Source organism: Trichechus manatus, unplaced genomic scaffold (genome assembly GCF_000243295.1).
Source record: "Trichechus manatus latirostris isolate Lorelei unplaced genomic scaffold, TriManLat1.0 scaffold00012, whole genome shotgun sequence".
NCBI classification, from domain to species: Eukaryota; Metazoa; Chordata; class Mammalia; order Sirenia; family Trichechidae; genus Trichechus; species Trichechus manatus.
The window spans coordinates 14,757,981-14,778,444 of record NW_004443948.1 but is presented as its reverse complement, the minus strand read 5'-3'; the positions used below and the strand labels follow the sequence as shown (position 1 = coordinate 14,778,444).

General features: G+C 36.6%; 1 protein-coding gene across 1 annotated transcript in view; it reads left to right on the top strand.

Annotated features, from left to right (window-relative positions):
• Positions 1-14,944: 14,944 nt before the first annotated feature.
• Positions 14,945-20,464, top strand: part of ROBO2 (roundabout guidance receptor 2) — a 591,630-nt gene continuing 586,110 nt past the window's right edge. The window contains exon 1 of the mRNA XM_023726649.1: positions 14,945-15,344. Within this exon, the coding sequence (XP_023582417.1) occupies positions 14,945-15,344 (400 nt within the window). The remainder of the gene's footprint in view (positions 15,345-20,464) is intronic.

Genomic DNA, 20,464 nt, shown 5'->3' with positions numbered 1-20,464 from the left:
AGGCTCCCAATTCAAGAAAAGGAAAAGAAAACAAACAAACATTTCAAAACAAACAAACAAAAGCCCCAGGATACCACCAGTGCAGCAGCCCAGACCAGGAAGCAGCTCCACACTCAAACGGAGCTCTGCTGCCCCTCAGGAAGAAGCAAAGATGGCTCCTGGAGCCAGGTATTTGAGCGAAAGGAGGAGGAGGTGGTGAGAGGTAAGGAAGAAATCAAAAAAAGCGGAGAAAAGGCAACACCAGTAGCCAACAAATGGCACTCAGAGAGCCAGCTAGTGTGGGCTGGTGGAATCCAAGCAGCCGGTGCTTCCCACAGGAGAGATTGTGGCTGCGAGAAACAGAGGAGTCCGAGTGTGGGTGAAGTAGTGTAGGGGGTGGGAAAGCATATATCACAAATTAGCGGAGCTCTGCAGCCCCTCAGGAAGAAGCAAAGATGGCGCACGGAGCCAGATTTTTGAGCGAAAGGAGAGGGAGGTGGTGAGAGGTAAGGAAGAAATTAAAAGAAGCAGAAAAAAGCAATACCAGCAGCTAACAAATGGCATTCAGAGAACCGGCCCATTCGGGTGGGTGGAATCCAAGCAGCCAGTGCTTCCCAGACAAGAGATTGTGGCTGCGGGAAGCAGAGGAGGCCGAGTGGGGGTGAAGAAGGGTGGGGGGTGGGAAAGCGTATATAGCAAATTACTGGTTGTTTTGTCTCCTGCTGGACGCTCCATGAAGCTGCTTTCTCGTACCCCTGTTTGCTGGTCTCCGATAGGAGTCCAAGATGGCGGATCCACGCTGCGTTAGCTGATAGGGGACCTCTGCATGAATCTCTCCTCGCTCTCCGTTCTCTGTCAGTTTTCTCACTCCGTTTGGTACTTGGCTGAGTTCTTTACCTCTTCATTTGATGTTTTAGGGTTTCAGGATTGTTGTTTTCTCTGTTCGGTGTAGTTTTTTGGACCTTTGCTTGGGAGGGACGGCATGGTGCTTCTGCCTAGAGCACCATTTTGCTGGATGTTCAATAATATTCCTATTCGTGTCGTGTCATTTAACTCAACTCATGTAATTCTGCCCTCAACCATTTTCTTTCTATATATTCCTTAATCTTCTGTAAATGTATAATGGAAAAGCAATCAAAAATTGATGCTCCCCATGTATTAATCATGCAGTGGTTTTTAGATTTTCATAAGGAAAAACCATCAGTGTTGGTATTAACTATTTCAATAAAATATTTTAAGGAGACACACAAAGAATTGTTAAGCATAAATATGTGCTTAAATGGCAATGAATATAATTTGCAAATCATTTCTTCTGCATGCTAAGACCGTAATACCCAGTACTGAACTCATACACATGCAATTAGTCATGAAGTACAGCAGAAACATTCTGTAGTTGCTATATAGTTTTTTCATTAAAATCTGACCATTTATAGATTTATTTAAAGAATAACAAAAGTGATATGTTTATTCATATATTTATAATGTATAAATATTTGGATCCTTAGCATTTGTATATTAGATGATAAAGCTGCCTGAGGTGCAGAGCTGTGAAAAAACATGGGGCCCACAGGCAAGTACAGGTAAGGTATGTAATTCAGAATGACCTTCAACTTGGTAGGTAGGAACAAGCATCAGCAGAAAATCAAAGTGGGCAGATAGGCAGAGGGGGTGTTTTGAATGGCCTACTATTTCATATAAAGGGCAGTATCTTATAGAACGGTGATTCATTACCTTTCTGGAGATAGAGGTTATACTAATAAAATAATTATACACTATAATAATGTTAATAATAGTAGTGAACATTTACTGAGTGTTTACTGGCGCAATGGTTAAGCACTCGAATGCTAACCCGAAGGTTGGTGGTTTGAACCTACCCAGTGGTTCTGTGAGAGAAAGACCTGGTGATCTGATCCTATAAAGATTACAGCCTAGAAAATTCCATGGGGCAGCTCTGCTTTGTCACATGGGGTTGCTCTGAGTCAGAATTGACCTAATAGCACCTAATAACAACAACTGTGTGGTTGGAGTCCCTGGGTGGTACAAAAGGTTAACAGACTTGGCTGCTAACTGAAAGACTGGAGATTCAAGTCCACCCAGAGATGTCTCAGAAGAAAGGCTTGACAATCTACTTCTGAAAAACCAGCCATTGAAAACCCTGTGGAGAACTGCTCTACTCTGACACACATGGGGTTGCTGTGAGTTGGAATTGACTTGGGAGAACAGGTTTATTTATTTATTTATTTATTTATTTATTTTTGAAAGACTCAATGGCAATGAGTTTGGTTTTTTTTTTTTTTTTTTGGTACACTTGGTGCATGGAAAATCTCACTTAGTCTCCCTAGCAATGTTTGTGGGTTGGTACTACTACATTTTATAGACAAGGCAACCAGGTTGTACAGAGGATAAGAAACTTGCCTGAGTTCATACTCCTATCCAGCATTTGAACAAGAGCAATTGCAAATCAGAGTCCTATTAACAGAGGAACTATACTGACTGCCAAAAATGTGCCTTATCATTTCTTAAAAAGGCACATGTGTACAGGCACACAAAATTTTGCATCTAATTTGTGAGATGTCGTCCCTTAACTCCATTCCACATAAGCCAACCAATCCATGGTTTAAAAATCCAATAAAAAGATAATGGAACAATGCAATGAGTGTCACTATATTAGGCTAAGTTCATCAGTAGTTAAATGTCAAGTGGAAATACACAAGCCTAAAATCAGTCGTAGTGTTTGTCACTTTGACATGATACAGCTAATAGATTTGGCACAGGACAGTTACCATTTTTATAAATAATGGTTTAGCCATTATTCTTCTAAGAAACTTTTCTGGATTGTACTCATAGTTTCAGTTTGTTAAAAATTCTTAGTATAGTAATAATCAAATAAGTTTGTCTACAGTGTTCATTAGTGTGGTTTAATCTCAATTTAACTGTATAATATAATTTTTCATGTTAGAGGGAAGTTATCCATAGTTCTAGGGAAATTTATCAAAAACTAAGTATTTAACAAAGCTTAGCACATGTGCATAAAATGTCAGTGCTGGAGGGTACCCTGTGTCTTTGGTATCTATAGTTACCAAGACTAAAGCTACTGCTCCATCATTTGCAGAATATATTGCTTAGGAAATAAAATAGAGGACCAAAATGTTATCACTCCACTAGGAGTTTATATAAGTAGAATGTCATTTTCTGGAAACCTACTCATAGTCTCCACTAAATAAGGGTTGATGGTTTTTAGAAAGATTGACATTAGTTTTAACAATTTAATGAGCTTGGAGATTGTTTCATTGCATCATCTTTTGTAAAACTAAATACAATTTTAAAACCACCTCAAAATATTATAAATATAATAATAAGAAGCTCAATTTCAAAGCTATCTTCCTGGAATAGGGATTGTTTTTGTCATTGTAAGGCAAATCTGCATAACCCATGAAAACCTCTTATTTGGTGGCAAATCACTCTTTAAAGCAGGCTTCAACCGTGTAAAACGTGGCAAATTGATTTGAAATAGTATTGGGTGAATGTCTGGGTTAATAAAATGGCTGCTCACAGAATTGTTGGAAAAATAATTGATAAACTAGGGAAGTAAGGTTTTTTTTGTTTTGTTTTGTTTTTTATGTTTCTCAAAAGGAAAATCACTCCTAAGAATTTACCAGACACCTTTCAAGTTGGCGGTTTCACAATTTCTCCTCAATGTTATATAGACATTTCCGTGTGTCCATCTTGGGTTTGATTGCCTTCCTCTACTGATTCTTCCATACACAAATAGGCTGTCTTTCCCCTAGATCCAGATGGTCTGTCTATCACCAGGGCCCCCCACGCTCAGGTGTGGGTCACTGGTTAAGTGTTTGGATGTAGGCAGCCAGAACATTGAATATTTTAAAAAGCATTAAAACTTACCTAATAAAGGAACTAGATAGTATGGGTGGTGGAAGAAAAGAAAGAAAAAGTGTTCCAGTTTTAATATTTTCAGCAATTTATGTCAAGAATTGATAAGCAAAGGCCTAAGGTAAAACCCATTGCCATTGAGTAGATTCCAACTCATAGTGACCCTATAGAACAGAGTAGAACTGCCCTGTAGGGTTTTCAAGGAGCGGCTGGTGGATTAGAAATTGCTGACCTTTTGGCTAGCAGCTGTAGCTCTTAACCTCTGCACCACCAGAACAACTGTGAAATTCAGAGAAAAAGTTTTATTAATCTATTTTTGTTACGTCTTCTGAGATAGTAACCTTCTCACGCCGAATAAGTAAAGAAATTTTGAACATCTTTGATTAAGGTTATATTTTAAATGATGGATGAAGTATTTAGTTTTAAGATAAAGTATCCGTATATTCTCATTTGGTCTTTGGTTAAAATTTCTGGAACCAAGAAATAGGAAGCGTTTCCATATGGCCTTAACTCTTCCTAAGTTTTGCATTACACTTTGCCAGTTAATTAATATGAAATGACAAAGGTTTGGGAGGCGCTAAGAATCTGTTCATTTCTATATGTACAGAGCGCCTGCGAGCAAGTCAACCCCAAGCTGAGAGTCAAGCTGTCAACCTACTTCAGGTACTAGCAGCAAGTATATTCTGATATTCTTTACTGAGAAATAATGTAGTGGTCAGGCTGAAAACCAGAAAAAATAGGTGTTAACTGTCTGTACATCCAGAAGTGCCTGGGACAGTGTTACCCTAGAGCTGCCTGAACATTACTCGTTTGTCATATTGACGCTATTTGCCATGGCCAGTACACTCTTATTTTGGGGTGTACATCAAATTTCTACCACCCACTTGTCAGTTTTTCCTGCTGTTGTGGATTGCATGTTGAAATGATGTTGGAAGCTATGCCACCTGTACTTCAAATACCAGCAGGATCATCCCTGGTGGAAAGGTTTCAGTGGAGCTCCTAGACTAAAAAAGACTAGGAAGAAAACTTGGTGATCTACTTCTTAAAACTGGGCAATGAAAACTTTATGGATCACAACAGAATGTTGTCTGTTATCACGCTGGAAGATGAACTCCTTAGATTGGAAGGCAATACACAGTACCACAGTAACGGACTCAAACATCAATCATGAAGTTGGCTCAGGGCTGGGCAGCATTTCATTCTGTTATACATAAGATCACCTTGAGATGAAAACTGACTCAATGACCCCTAAAAACAACAATAACAACAAGTTATCATAGCCTGATACCACACCCCACTTCATTTATACTTAATACACACTCAACAACAACTCTTTTGATTATTTTTTAACTGACCATGAAATTTTACTATGGTCAGGGAATAAACTGATCTGCAATTGCAAGTGTGTAAACCACTTGAGAATTATATTGGTTGTAGCCAATTAATAAACTTAGCATTATGATTTTTATGTATCAGTTCCTTGCTGAGCTGCGTTTATGAGGTCTTCTCTTGTGTATTGAGAAGACTGGCCTTCTATGTGTAACTGAGATTCAGCACTTTATCCCTGGCAATCTGCTGTGGCCTCTTGGTGACCAGCAAGGAAGTCTGGTGACATCCTTTTGGAGCTCTCTTCTAACTTGCTACAATAGAGAAGCCAGAACAATGATGTAATTTTTTAACTATGAGAATTGTAACTGTGTGAATTTTGCTCTACATCTCTCTCCAACCCATACATTCTGATGTGTGTTTTTTAATTGCATATTGTTTTTCTACATACAAACATTCATAGTATGTAGCTTTCTGTCTTTATATAATGTGTATCATCCTCAAGTGTAACCCACTATTATCTCTGGCCTGCTTAGAATATGTATGGTGGTTATAGAAGAGAATTGGAATGCATTTCTAATAACAAAGTGTTATAGCCAATCTGGGTAAAACCAAACCAAACCCATTGCCATCAAGTTGAATCAGACTCATAGCTACCCTATAGGACAGAGTAGAACTGCCCCATAGGGTTTCCAAGGAGTGGATGGTGGATTTGAACTGCAGACTTTTTGGTTAGCAGCCAGTTCTTAACCACTGCACCACGAGGGCTGCGTCTTCCTAAAGTTTATTTAAATTATAATAAATTCAGTTCAGTGGACTTTCATGAGGGACCACTACCTGGATGGTGAGACTTCGTCTCACATACTTTGGACAAGTTATTAGGAGGGACCACTCCCTGGAGAAGGACATAAAGTAGAGGGTCAGTGAAAAAGAGGAAGACCCTCAAAGAGATGGATTGACACAGTGGCTGCAACAATGGGCTCAAACACAGCAATGATTGTGAGGATGGCATAGGACCAGGCAGTGTTTTGTTCTGTTGTACATGGGGTTGCTATGAGTCGGCAGACATGGTGTTTTTAGGAGCTACAATAAACATGAAGCCCCCATCCAGTAACGTATTTATTGCTAATATGAGTAAATTTCATAGAAAGTTAAAGACAAATTCCAAGTTTTACATATGCTAATTAAAAACCCCAACCTTTAAAATCATTATTAACTTTTGGTGTGTTCTCTAAGAAGGGCTATCAAGTGAAACCTTTTTAATCTATACTTTTATTAAAAATAAGAACATTAATCTAAAGTATGTATCTTTTAAAATTGGCTTTATGTTTATAAATTGAAATTGCTACCAATTACCCTCTGTATTAAATATGTCCATTAAGATATTCTTGATGTGACAGCCATAAAAAGTGTGATTATGCTAAAACGCTGAGTTTTTAGTAATTTTTCTTCTTCCAATTCCCTCAGTTTTGAGGTGAAGAAGTCGTAGCATAAGGGAGTTTAGACAACTTGTTTAAGATCACATTAGTAACCATAAACTAGACCAGCAAAAAAAAAAAAACAAAAAAACTCACAAGAAACAACAACAAAAACTCCAAAAACACCCACAAATCCAACTGAAGTATAAGTGGTTGGGACTTTCTATTTTAGATTTTCAAATTATGGGTAGAAAGAAGGAGTAAGGGAGAAGGAAAAATCATCCTGAATACAACTTCGGAAAGTAAATTCAGTTCTTTGGTTCCCTCTTTCATGCTTCTTCTCATCTACAAAACAGGGGTTTGGGACAGAGGATCTCTGGTAGCTCAACCTTCTACCTGTTGGACGTGGAAGCCAAAAACCAAGCCAGTTGTCGTTGAGACAGTGCCAACTCATGGTGACCCCATGTGTGCAGAGTAGAATTGTACTCCACAAGGTTTTCAAGGTTGTGACCTTTCAGAAGCAGATTGCTAGGACTTTTCTCCAAGGCACTTCTAGGTGGGTTTGAACAACCAACCTTTTGGTTAGTAGTTGAGCACCTAACAGTTTGCACCATCCAGGGACTCCCTGTTGTACCCAAAAGACTGGGTAGTAATAGGTCTACTGCTGGACACCATATTGTACAACTGGAATCTTCCAGAATCAGGGCTACCTGTTGAGTTTGACAATAAGCCTTTTTTTGTTCTTGTCAATTCCTTTTCACACACTTGACCTTTTAGTTTTAAGACACTGAAAAGCTATGTTGAAATTTTGTGATGAATAAGTAGTGTTTCTAAGTCTCAATTCTGATGTCATTCCTAGTTTAACTTTATTTTTGTCAGCATGACACTCCTGTTTCCAGAAGGAATACGATTCATAAAGTTACTTAGGCTATTGGTAAATTAGAGAATTTCCAGAGAGTGTTTCAATAAGGTTCAAGTGGATAAAACAGTCTTTGTGTTTTCCAAACATTGACCTTCTCACCACATCCTCTCACATTATAGTACCTCTAGAAAAAAAGAAAATGTTATCTCATAAGCCTTTTTCTATCCTTTCCTCCTGTCATAAGGGAAGGACCCTGGAATTTAGTCATCACAAAGAATTCAGGGTGGACAAGTGGTAAGGGCAGATTTGATTGAGTGATTAATTTGGTTCGTTACAAGTTACCTTAGCTCACTAATCTGTGTGGGTAGCAGGTGCAGTGGCTCTCAAATAGGTTTCGTTCAGTGGAGGAAACTTCAAGTAGAATGTAGTCTTACAAAATAAAAAGCAGGAAAAACCCTAATTCTGTTGAAATCTATTGTAAAGCTATCAGCCTGGTTTAGCTAAAATTTATCATGCAGTAAAACATTAATGCAAGAATGAGCCTCAGAAAAGAGAAACTTTTGTCAATGTCATTAGAGTTTTATGTGCTAAATTTTGGAAAGAGTATTTGTAATCATTAACAGAAAAAAGAAAATAAGATTCTTAGTGCTTACTATGGGTACTGATGATCTGCATACATGATTCCTTTCAATCTTCAAAACCAATTTGTGAGTTAGACACTGTTATTCTGGTTTACACTCGGTGAAAGTGAGGCATCATGATAAGCTTGTTAATAATCCCTATGCTTTATGGCTGTCCCATTGCCTGCTCCTTATTGAGATGTGGCATGCGACCTTCACTTTTTGATACACGCTACAGTGCCTGCCTCTCATACTGGGCAATGGATAACGTCAGGAGGTGGCTCTGCTCTCATTCAAAATGGAGTAATCACAGAGAATATTCCTGGTTTAATTTTACTTGGATTTTTTTTTTGTAAGTATTTTATTAAAGCAAGGTACTTGTTATGAACTAGGACGCAATATTATTACATACATTTTGAAGCAAAATAACAGACACTGCATAGAAATTTCTTGGAGTGAGTGTGTCTCATACTCTGTCCCTAATTTTCCTAGAATTGCTTCTGAGTGTAGGGGGGAAAAACCAGAAAAGTTTCAAATACATTACTTAACCTGGGGAAGGATTAAAAGTTGATAGGGCTGTCTCGTTGATGGATGAAAAGTAAAGCTTATTTCAAGAAAATATTCTGTTCCAACTGAACAATGAAGCCGGAGCAGTTTACTTTAAAGCACATGAAATAAAATCAACAAGTGTTTTCCCAGGCACTTTATCCTCATATATTATGTGACTGAAATCAGTTCCTGAAAAGAAATGTTCCTTAGCACTCACAGTAAATGAGTGGTTATTGATTAAATAAAACTAAATTTAAATATATTCGTATATTATGATTTATACTTCGCTCCAACCCTCTAAAATTTGAAGGGTTAATAAACCACTCAACTTTTTTTTTATTAAATATTTTACCAGGAAACATTACAGAATCATTGTTTGAGAGTCTTTGAGAAGCTGAAATTATCCATTATGTAATTGGGTGTTTAAAGTATTATTCAAAGATGCATCGGCACCCAGCTAACTAATTTGATGTTGCTGTGAAATGCTTATATCTAGGGTGGTCTAAGTACATGAACTTCAGTTGGGAAGCATGCTAAAAACCCAGATTCTTAGACCCTTCCACTGGTAATTTCTGAGGCCTTTGGTTAACTGTGGAGACCAGGAATCTGCATTTTAAAGCAATAGTCCATGTGACTGTGCTACTGGTAGTCTAAGAATTACACTCTGAAAAACAATGAAGATATTTTCTGCTTATGACTGATGACATTCCTGTGACTTATTTTCTTCAAATGATTTCTACTGCTTCTCATTTTTAACAGTTAAGGAGAGTTGAATAAGAGGTTTTTAAATTAAAACCTGACTATGTGATTGCCCAATCATAAATGAGATATAAAAAGATGATCATACTTGTAATACCAACCACAAACATGGTTAGATTTGTAGATAGATATCCTAATACATAGCTTAATACATCTTTTCATATAGCAGTCTTCAGTATGTCCCATTGTATGAGCAATATTAATATGACTGTCAAATTAATCTTTTTTTTTCTTCTGAAATCTAGAGAAGAGAGTTTTGTGGTCCTTTATAAAAGAACTATAATTTTAAAATAGTTATAATAGAATGTGAGAAAAGAGGTGCTCTAGAGCAGGATTGACAAAGTTTTTCTGTAAAGGGCAGATAGTAAATATTTTAGGCTTTGCGGGCCAAGTAAGATCTCTGTCTCATAGTTGTCATTGTCATTTTTTTTAACAATACCTTAAAAATGTAAAAATATACTTAGCTCAGGGCCATGCGAATCTGGCGGGCGCAGTACTTCTCAAACACTAACGTGCGTATGTATATCTCCAGAATCTTCTTAAAATGCTGATTCTGATTTCATAGGTCTAGGGTGGGGCCTGGGATCCTGTATTTCTAACATGCCTTCACATGATGTCTAGGCTGCTAGTCTGATACGACACTTTTATTATCAAAGCTTGGGAGCCTAAGTTTTTTCCAGGCACTTTCCGTATGATGAACAGCCCCCTCTACTGTTTGGTTCTGAATTCCCTGAGTTACAATTTGATTTTTTGACCAAATAATGAAGTTGCATTGGTCCGTTAATGTAGAATACCCAGTAGTTTAGAGATCCTTTATAATTTTAAAGCCCCAGAGCTCTTTGGAAATTTGATGAACGCTATGGGCCTCCACAGCTATCCCCTCCTGCCCAGACAAAGGATACTCATATTTTACAGGCATCTTCAAAGAATTTAGGGACATACCTGAAGCTTATCCATTGTCTCCATCTAATGACCCCCGCCATAGTCTTAATTTATGGAAGCTCAGAATTAATTCCTTTCCTATTAGTAACATCTTAAAATTTAGATTGTAGCTGTATGTTTTATTATATATATATATATATATACACACACACACACATATATATATACACACATATATATATACACATATATATACATACATATATATACACATACATATATATATGCTGCTAACCAAAAACTGGCAGTTCGAATCCACCAGCTGCTCCTTGGAAGCTGTATGGGGCAGTTCTGCTCTGTCCTATAGGGTCACTATGAGTCGGAATCAACTCGACAGTAATGGGTTTATATATATATATATATATAATACACGTATCTATATAATACATATATATTAATATATATATTAAAGGCTTTCAATTTTATTTTATGCGTTGATTAGCTATTGCTGACCTGATAATTGAATGTTATAACCTAAACTTATAATTGAAGAAAATAACCTAACTGTTGGCAGGGGTGAACACGAATTGTTACAATGTTCTGTTATAAAAGTTTTTAGTTTCCTTTTAGCTGTTAACTTTTTAAAACCATTTTATTGACTATAATTCATGTACCACACAATTCACATTTTAAAGTGTTCATTTAAATATTTTTGTTAATTTTCACATGGTTGTGTAACCACCACCACAATCACTTTTAAAATATTTTCATCACACATTAAAGAGACATACCCTCTTGTAGTCATTCCCCATTTTCCTCCAACTCCTTCCATTTCCCACCCGAGCCCTAGGCAACCACTAATCTTTCTGTCTCTATAGATTTGCCTGTTCTGGGTATTTCACAGAAATGGAATCATACACTTGTCCTCTTGTATCTGGATTATTTCACTTAGCTTGCTGTTCTCAATGTTCATTCATATTTACTACGTATCATACCTCATTCCTTTTTATTGCTGAATAATATTCCTTTGTGTGGATATACCACATTTCATTTATCCATTTATCAGTAATGGACATTTGGGTTGTTTCCACTTTTTTTTTTTGTCTATTACAAATAATACTGCTATGAACATTCATATAAAAGGTTGTGTGAGGTCATGTTTTCATTTCTCTTGGGCACACACCTATGAGTGGAATTACTGTAGCATATGGGTAACCCTGATCCCTGGGTGGCACAAACATTAAGCACTGGACTACTAGTCAAAGGGTTGGTGGTTCAAATCCATCCAGAGGCAACTTGGAAGACAGGCCTGACAATCTGCTTCTGAAAGGTCACAGCCTTGAAAACCCCTTGGAGCAGCTCTACTCTGCACATATGGGGGTCACCATGGGTTGGAATTGGCTGGATGGCAACTAGCAACCACAACAACATGGTAACTCTATGTTTGACCGTTAGAAGAATTGCCAGAGTATTTTCCAAAGTGGCTGCGCTATTTTACATTTCTACCAGCAATATATGAGGGCTCTAGTTTTTGCATATCCTGTGTGTGTGAAGTGGTACCAGGGCATTTCCCAAATGCAAATGGCTAATGCTGTTGAGCTCGTCTTTTCATGTGTGCATTATCCATTTGTATAACTTCTTTGGAACAGTATCTATTTAGATCCCTTGCTCATTTTTTAATTGAGTGATTTGTATTTTCACTCTTTAGTTGTAAGAGTTATTTATATACCTTAGGTATAAATCTCTTTCAGATACGTGACTTGTAAGTATTTCCTCAGATTCTGAGGTTTGTCATCTTGCTTTCTTGATAATGACCTTTGAAACACAAATGGTTTTAATTTTTGTAAAGTGCAGTATATCTGTTTTTTTCTTTTGTTGGTTGTGATTTTGGTGTCATATCTAAGAAAGCTAACTCAAGGTCATAAAGATTTATGCTTATAATTTTTTTCTAAGAGTTTTATACTTTCAGCTCTCACGTTTAGGTTGGATGTTTTCTTTTGAAGTTTTATAACATTGGGAATAAAGGTTCTAGAAGAATATTCTGATGTGACCACACTTGGATCAATATTTTACTTAATAATCTAGTTTGCATATATTGTAGTGATAAAAATCTTAATAGTTGATAGAGTCCATTTCTCAATTGTTATTTGGATAGACTGAATTCTAAAACTTATTGCTAAATAGTTTAGATATTTTACCTTTTTTTTTTTCTTAAAGTCTACTATTTTAGACTTTATTTAATAGGTATTAATCGATTACATATCATATTCAGGCTCTGTCTAGGCTCAGTGCCAAGTTAGGTAGGGAACTAATTGATATAATAAATAGCACCCAAGTGACCTGGACGATTGACTTGCTTACTTCTAATAATAGAACAACTTTGGCAGTAGGGAGAATATAGATCACTGCATATGGGGAATTAGAGAATGACAAAGAGAGTATCTAAACAAGCCGACTGTAGCCTGCCGCATACGTGTTACATGAAAAGTGACATATAACCCTTGGTGTCTTTTAGAATTAGATTCTATGGTGATATGTCCAGATGTTTACATTTGGGAGTATATTACAGATTTGCAGGCTGTGATTAACTCTTTGTATTTAAATTGAGATCTCTTTTGATTATTACTTTTTAAAAGAATTGTTACATTCTATATTCTGTGAATTCGTTATTTGCTTTAGGGATCCATGCTAACAATATATAATTTCCTCTATTATGGTGTTGCAGTTTGTGATTACCCATCCATTTTTAATTAATTTGGGATCCTTTTAGGTTTTCTTTTCTTGTTCTTTTTTAGTTTGGACTTTCTGTATACTGTAAATTCTCTTTTGCTTCAGGTATCTAATACTTATAATGTATAAGGTTTCTTTTTTTTTAATATGATGAATTAACAAATGGTAATCAGCGACCTTTAAAATGTGATTCTCTTCAGAACAGAAAAGATTTATTCACTACCAGATTAAATTCCATTTATTAAATTAAAATATGCATTTGAAATTAATAGTGAAAGTAAAATTGAATAACATTATGGGTAAATATTACTTTTGTTTATTGAGCAAAAAATGTGCTAATATTAGGTGATTGGTTTGCCAATTAAAAGAGCAAACTTTTCAAAAGCTCTTACCTCGATCATCGTTATGTCCCCAGACATGGTTATCCCTCTCTGCATCTGACTTATATTTGCAGATAGTAGTTTCCACAAATAATGGCCATTGAGCCTTATCAATTATAAATATTCAAAGCAAAACATTATGCAGTATTTCCATCTTCAAATACGAATGGGTCTTTTTCTTTCTATTTCTTAAACACCTCCATGGAACCATTTTCATTGCAGTCACAAGGAAGTCATTGGTATCGATCATGCTTCCTTATTATATGGTGGTATGCCAGATTCTGTCAAGTATTTATTTTATTATATGCCTTAGGTCTTCCTTTCTCTTTCTACCTACAGCATCATTTCCCAAAGTCAGATTATTTTTACTGCTCTTAGACTCAAGTAACCCACAACTGCCATTTCATCCCCATTATTATCAATCTTTTTCATTGCAGCGCATAAGCATTTTCTAAAACACACTTACCTCACTGGCCCCTCAAAAACTCTTAACCAAACAGGTAACATTCTTACTCCTTAGCATGCTATTCGAAGTCTTCTGCTCTGGCTCCAAGATTACCTTGTATCCTCACTTGCCACATCAGCATCCTCCCTCATTAGAAAATGTATTGCGTACCTGCTCTCATCTCTCTGTGCATTTGCTCATGGCATTCCTTCCATCTGAATGCTTTTCTTCTTCAGTTAACATATTTTTATTCTTTACAGCTCAATTTAAATGCCTTCTTTTCAGGGAGAGCCTTCTTATTATCCTCTACCTAGAGTTAAGCCGAAAGCCTGGTGGCGTAGTGGTTAAGTCCTACAGCTGTTAACCAAAAGGTTGATAGATCTCATCCACCAGGGGCTCCTTGGAAACTCCATGGGGCAGTTCTACTCTGCCCTATAGGGTCGCTATGAGTCGGAATCGACTCGATGGCAACAGTTTTGGTTTACAGTTTACCTGATTTTTTTTTTCTTTTTCTATAGTGCATTTCTTGGATCTCTTTGCAACACTTACTTTAACAGTGATTTATACTCGAGTTCCTTAGTCAGTCTCACCTGGGTTCAAATCCTGGCTCTACTGCTTACTTCATCTACATTCTTGGACAATTGATGTCATTTCCTAAGCTGTTTCTTCAGTTTAAAATTGATATAGTATTTGTACATAGTTTACAGGTTACTTTTGATGTTAAAAGTCTGATGTAACAGTGCTTGCACAGTAAATGGTAGCTTTGTGTGTATTCCTGTTACTTGTCTACTTGTCTCATTCCCCAAGTAGATAGTAAGCACTTTGAGGACAAGCAGTTAGTTTTATTCCTCTTTGTAGCCATGCCAACCATGTCAGTCCCCAGTGAAAATCTCAAATGCTGTTTTTTACTTTTACTTGTTGTGATTCCTGGGCCATGTTTAACCTAACTCATCAGAGTGAACATATTAATTTATTGCTATATTGTGTATATATTCCCCAAAGGAGTTAGGATGACTTATAAGATGCATAAAAAACAAGAGTGAAGCATAAATAAAATATAAGTAAGTGCATTTTGAATAATTGAAGAATTTAATTTCACCGTCATGAACCTAAGTGAAACAAAAACTATTGATAAGGAAGTGCTAAAGCTTGTCTTCATTCTCTCATGTGTTGTAGGATCTCGTCTTCGCCAGGAAGACTTTCCCCCACGAATTGTGGAGCACCCTTCAGATGTCATAGTCTCTAAGGGAGAGCCCACCACTTTGAACTGCAAGGCAGAGGGCCGGCCAACGCCCACCATTGAGTGGTACAAGGATGGTGAGCGGGTGGAGACTGATAAGGATGATCCCCGGTCCCACAGGATGCTTCTGCCCAGCGGATCCTTATTCTTCTTGCGCATTGTGCACGGGCGCAGAAGTAAACCTGATGAAGGAAGCTACGTTTGTGTTGCAAGGAACTATCTTGGTGAAGCAGTGAGTCGAAATGCATCTCTGGAAGTGGCATGTAAGTGAATATAGTGAACCTTATAAATGGCACACACATTTACTTTTATTAATTTTTTTTTTAGTAAGCACTGATTTTGTTCCTACAGCTGCTTGATACTTATAGAACAGAATAATCAACACATTCTGCATAATTTTATTTTCCCTTCTCCAAACACATCAAGTCAAAATAATGTCAAGCCAGGGCTGTTGCAATAAGTTTATTTATATTAAATCAATGTGTAGGTGATAAAGCTGCTGGTCATATTTAAAACTGGAATTGTTAACAGGAAATATAGTATTAAAGTTAGTTATGTTAAAAAGAAAAGTTTGTAGGTAACAGTATCAAAGATGAGGCATAAATCCAGTATTTTATTTATTAACATATAAATAGTTATATATATTCGTAAACCAAGGCATTAATGCTTTACGTCAATTTGGATATTGGTTCAGTAACTTCTTGGATCACTTTGCAAAACAAATTCAGACATACAGTAGATTTTTTTCTGGTTCGTAGGCGAAGATTTAAGGTTGTATTTTATATAGTTCTGTAAATTTTTGATGTTAAGCTATTTTGAGGATAGATTTTATCTAAAGTGGATTATCGATAAGATGTCGAAAACTGTGCCTAATAGAAGTTTGTAGCCCTCTACCTTCTAGTTGCATAAGTAGGTCTTCATAGATTAAGGGTACTGAGGAATTTGCAGAATGCAGGGTCCTTATTTATATAGCTGAAGGGTGGTGTTGCTAAATAATAGCTCATGTTCTCATGTCTTTATTTAGAGTTTATCCTTGTAATCTCATGCTACATGGTATCACAGTAGATACAAATAGTTGCAAAACTTGTGGATATGTGCATCTAAGATTCTCTAAAATATATCATTGTCTTTACACGTGAAAGCATCTTTTAGTAAACAAAATCCTACTATTTCTTATTTGGATATACCAATGAAAGCTTTTGCTTTCCAACCTCCAGTCTTCTGACTTATAGTTTTTACCAGGAACCTGGAAGCCAATGATACTTGAAATGTATCAATCAATAGAAGATGAGAAGAATGTTAAGACCCAAATTTGTTATGTGAAGTACTTTGAAAATGAGTATTACAATTTTAGCTAACAGTGCTTTTCTATACCCAATACCAGGTAATTTCATTTATATAAAATGATACTTCAAAAGTAGTTAAATTTAATAGTTTAATGAGCTCTGAAATATACACAGAAACCCTGAAGAATATAAGTATTCCTAAATGTTCCATTTTTATTTTGAAGTGTTCCAATTATCATGGGCTTCATTTTCTTTATCTATAAAATGGGATAATAAGGCCTGTCATGTTTAACATTAGGGGATCTGGTGGGAAAAAATTATCATTAGAATTTGGCATTGAAATAGTTCACTCTGTTTTAAAAGTTCCAGAAATAAGATGGTTTAGTGACCTAAATTTAGACAAGTTAATGGGGAATTCAAGATCAGATCCTGAATCTTCTGATTCTTAGTTCTAAGGAATTGTGACTTATTTTGAAAAGCATTCTAAGTGAAATTGGACTTGCTTTACATAAATTAAAATTAATACTTTTAGAATTTATTGTTTTATCTCCTCAATACCAAATATCTATTTTTTAAATCTTTAACTAAATTTACTTCTAAAGATTTTTTTTTTTCTGAATTGGCCAGTCACTTTACTGTTGTGCAGTTATAAACTTTTTTTCTCTCTGAATATTTGCTTTGTTACACTTGCTCTCAACACACATGCATCTTGTGCTTTTCTTTACTCTAAAAGGATTGCTCTCTTCCCTAATTGCATCATTAGTAATGAATCAAACTGTTTTAGGAGGAATATTTTAAATTGTCCTTTTTTTTTCATGCAATATGACAGTAGCATTTTTTTTCCTATAAATAAATGAGCTTTGAGAAATACTTGAATTACTTTTGACCTAGAGAGGAAAACAAGATGATTTCAAAATTGGATTTAGCTAGTGAATAAAATTCTTTCTTCTAATGCCATGTCACCAGTTCATGCCATTTGAGGAAATGTGAGATCAAATAATGTTCATTTATATTCTGCTCAACTCTTTCACATTTTCTCATAGTCTTTTTGCTTTGTGCATCACAAGACGTAATACAATGGAAATTTGAGGTCAAAACATTGTGATTTTTCAATACCTATTGGTCACCAGGGTGTATGGGTGTAAAATGATAGAGGAATAGCTGCAGATTATATAAATGTTTGGCCTTCAAATGTTAGGACACTCAACATAAAGGCTCAATCATTTCATCCATTAAAGGAAAGTGGACCCCTACTGAAAGACGACTTGTTGTACAGTAAGGAATAAGACACACTCCAGTCTATTCTCAAAGAGCTCACTATCTAGTTGGGATGATCAACCAAAAAAACAAACCTGTTGCCATTGAGTCGATTCCAACTCATAGTGACACTTAGGACAGAGTAGAACTGCCCTATAGAGTTTCCAAGCAGCTCCTGGTGGATTCGAAGTGCCGACCTTTTTGGTTAGCAGCTGTAGCACTTAACCACTATACTAGCAGGGTTTCCTAGTGAACATGTAAATAGGTAATTAATAATAAAAATGTAAATATATAATTAAATAATAAAGGGTATATGATAGAGGCATATAAAATATACTATGGTAACCCAAAGGGGAGAGTATTTCATTTTTTTCCAAGCAGATGGTTTTAAAAGGGTTCTAGGAGGATATATCATTTGATCTCTACTTGAAAGACAGGTAAGAATGCATCAGGTGGAAACTGAAGTGAAAGGTCATCCAGGTAGAGAGAATGGAAACCGAAATGAACACTGTATTTGGGGACGTGCAGGTAGCTTGATGCGGCATTGCCCCAGGGTAATGAAGGTAGGAAGAATAAATCAGAGAATTAGGCATGTGCCAAATCATAATATCTAGATTGTTGTTGTTGTTAGATAAAGGAAATTCTTTGAAAGAAAATTGAAGATTGAGTTAAAGGGATGACAACTGAAGTGAGAGAAGAGTTAAAGCTATCAAATACTTCAGAAATGAGATAGTGGTAGATTTTAAACTATAGACGTCGCTGTGAAGATTGAAAGGAGAAATGCTTTGAAACGTATTTGGGAATTATAACTCACATCACGTTATGGTCAATTTGATATGGAGAATGAGGAAGAGGGTGGTGGGGAATTAGGGAGATTCCCAGATTCATTTTTAGCTGAGTGACTGGAATGTAGTGCTGCCATCCATAGGGATGGGAAATACCAGAGAAGTCACCGTAGCGGGAACAGGGGAACGTGTCAACTTTGACTGTATTGTTGACACACCACTGAGATATTTGGGTAAAAATATCTGACTTTCACTTAAAAAAAAAGAGCTTCTGGAACTGAGAAGAGAGGACTTTCCCAGATAGAGGTTGAAACCACGAGAATAGATAGAAATTGATGTGATTGTCCAACCAGGCTCTGTGCAAGGAACGGTTAATAAGGGCTGAAGGCCATTCCCCCTCTTAGAACACTAATATTTAAGAGTGGGCAAGGGAAAGAAGTACCAGTGCAGGAGACTCAGAAGAGGTATCAGAGTGCTAGAGTAGTGCTAGTGATGAGAAAGATAAGGTAATAGTTTTAAGAGAAGAAAAAAGAGTAGGCAGTACAAATGCCACATAGTGGTCAAATAAGAAGTGTCTGTGGTCTCTCATGAGGAGAAAAGATCACAGCAGCTGAAGAATGAGTATGTGGTGGAATGGAAAATGACGACTATTCTTTCAGGAATTCAGCTCTGAATGGGAAATGAGGGAATAGAGTTGGATTTCTTAACTTCTGCGCTATAGCCGTTTGGGGCTGAATGATTACTTACTGTGGGGGCTGTGCTGTGCGTTTTAGGATGTTCAGCAGTATCCCTGGTCTCTGCCCACTAGATGCCAGTAGGAAATCCCCATAGTCCCCAGATGGACAACCAAAAATGTCTCTGGATTTTGCCAAATGTTCTTTGGGGCTAAAATCAGTTGAAAACCAATAATGTAGGTTTACCTAGGTGGTTAAGGGTGTATAGATAAGTAGCAAGCAAATTTGTCACAAATTTGATTGTGAAATTAGTTTTGATTGAAATTATGGAAAAATGTGCATCTCTTTGCTTCACCTTGGTTTCATTTTTAATTTCAAAATTCTTAGTTTCTAGTATGCAATGTTCAGTTTTTAAATAACAATCTCTTAACTGGCTCTATGGAAGTCAGCCTGCTCTTTAATGTACATATTTGAGTTTTTTTGTTGTAATAAATATTTCAGCTTTATGTAACTGAACAACATGGTGGAAGGAAAAAAAATATTCAGGACCAGTCATTGTAATAGAGAGTTGAATCACCTCATATTTGTCTTACCTTTTTTTTTTTCTTGGTTTGGAAAAAATAGTAATCCAGAGTGTGTTTTTGAAATCACTAGATCTCAGAAAAGGCCTTTAGAGAACTGCAGGGCCACTAGCAGAGCTTCGCACTGAAGAAGTTAATGTGCAGTTTTCCAAGGGGACAACCAGGAGAACAGAGGCGGTCGCTGGTGTGGAGAGGGTTTCAGTGTGTCAGGAGCAGAAGGAGCACCCGGGGTCCTCACCCAGATTGCGGCTGCTTGGGATGCTGCCTACGTCAGCGGCAACCCCTAGAGATAGCAGCTGTAGCCCCAGGTGGTAAATATATGACAGCAGCTTGATCTATTGACCAGGGTAAGAGGGGGCTCTGGCCTAAATGAAAATTCATGAAAAATTGATGAAGTCCCCAGATTATTTTTTCCGTTTCCTTTTCTCAGCACTATGCCAGTGCAGAGAGGGGAGATTAAATGAGGTGTTGAATGCTTTAGTGGCAAGGAGGTTGTAGTTCAAAGGTCAGGGGTCATGTAGAAACCGATCTTTTTTTTTTTTGCCTTTCTTACTCTCAAGCAAAACACAAGAACTTTTAAGATTAGCAGGGATTTACCTTTCCTTTGATTAAAATAAAATAAAATAAAATGGCTAAATGTTCAAAAGTTGGCTTTTGATGCAACTACAAAAGAAAGAACAGATCTGATTCATAATTCAGTTGGGGAACTAGAAATAGATTGAATTCCATGACTGCAGGGTGATTTCTTTTCTTTTTTTTTGTCCATGTTTCAAGACTTATGCTGCAAGAAAGTCATTTAG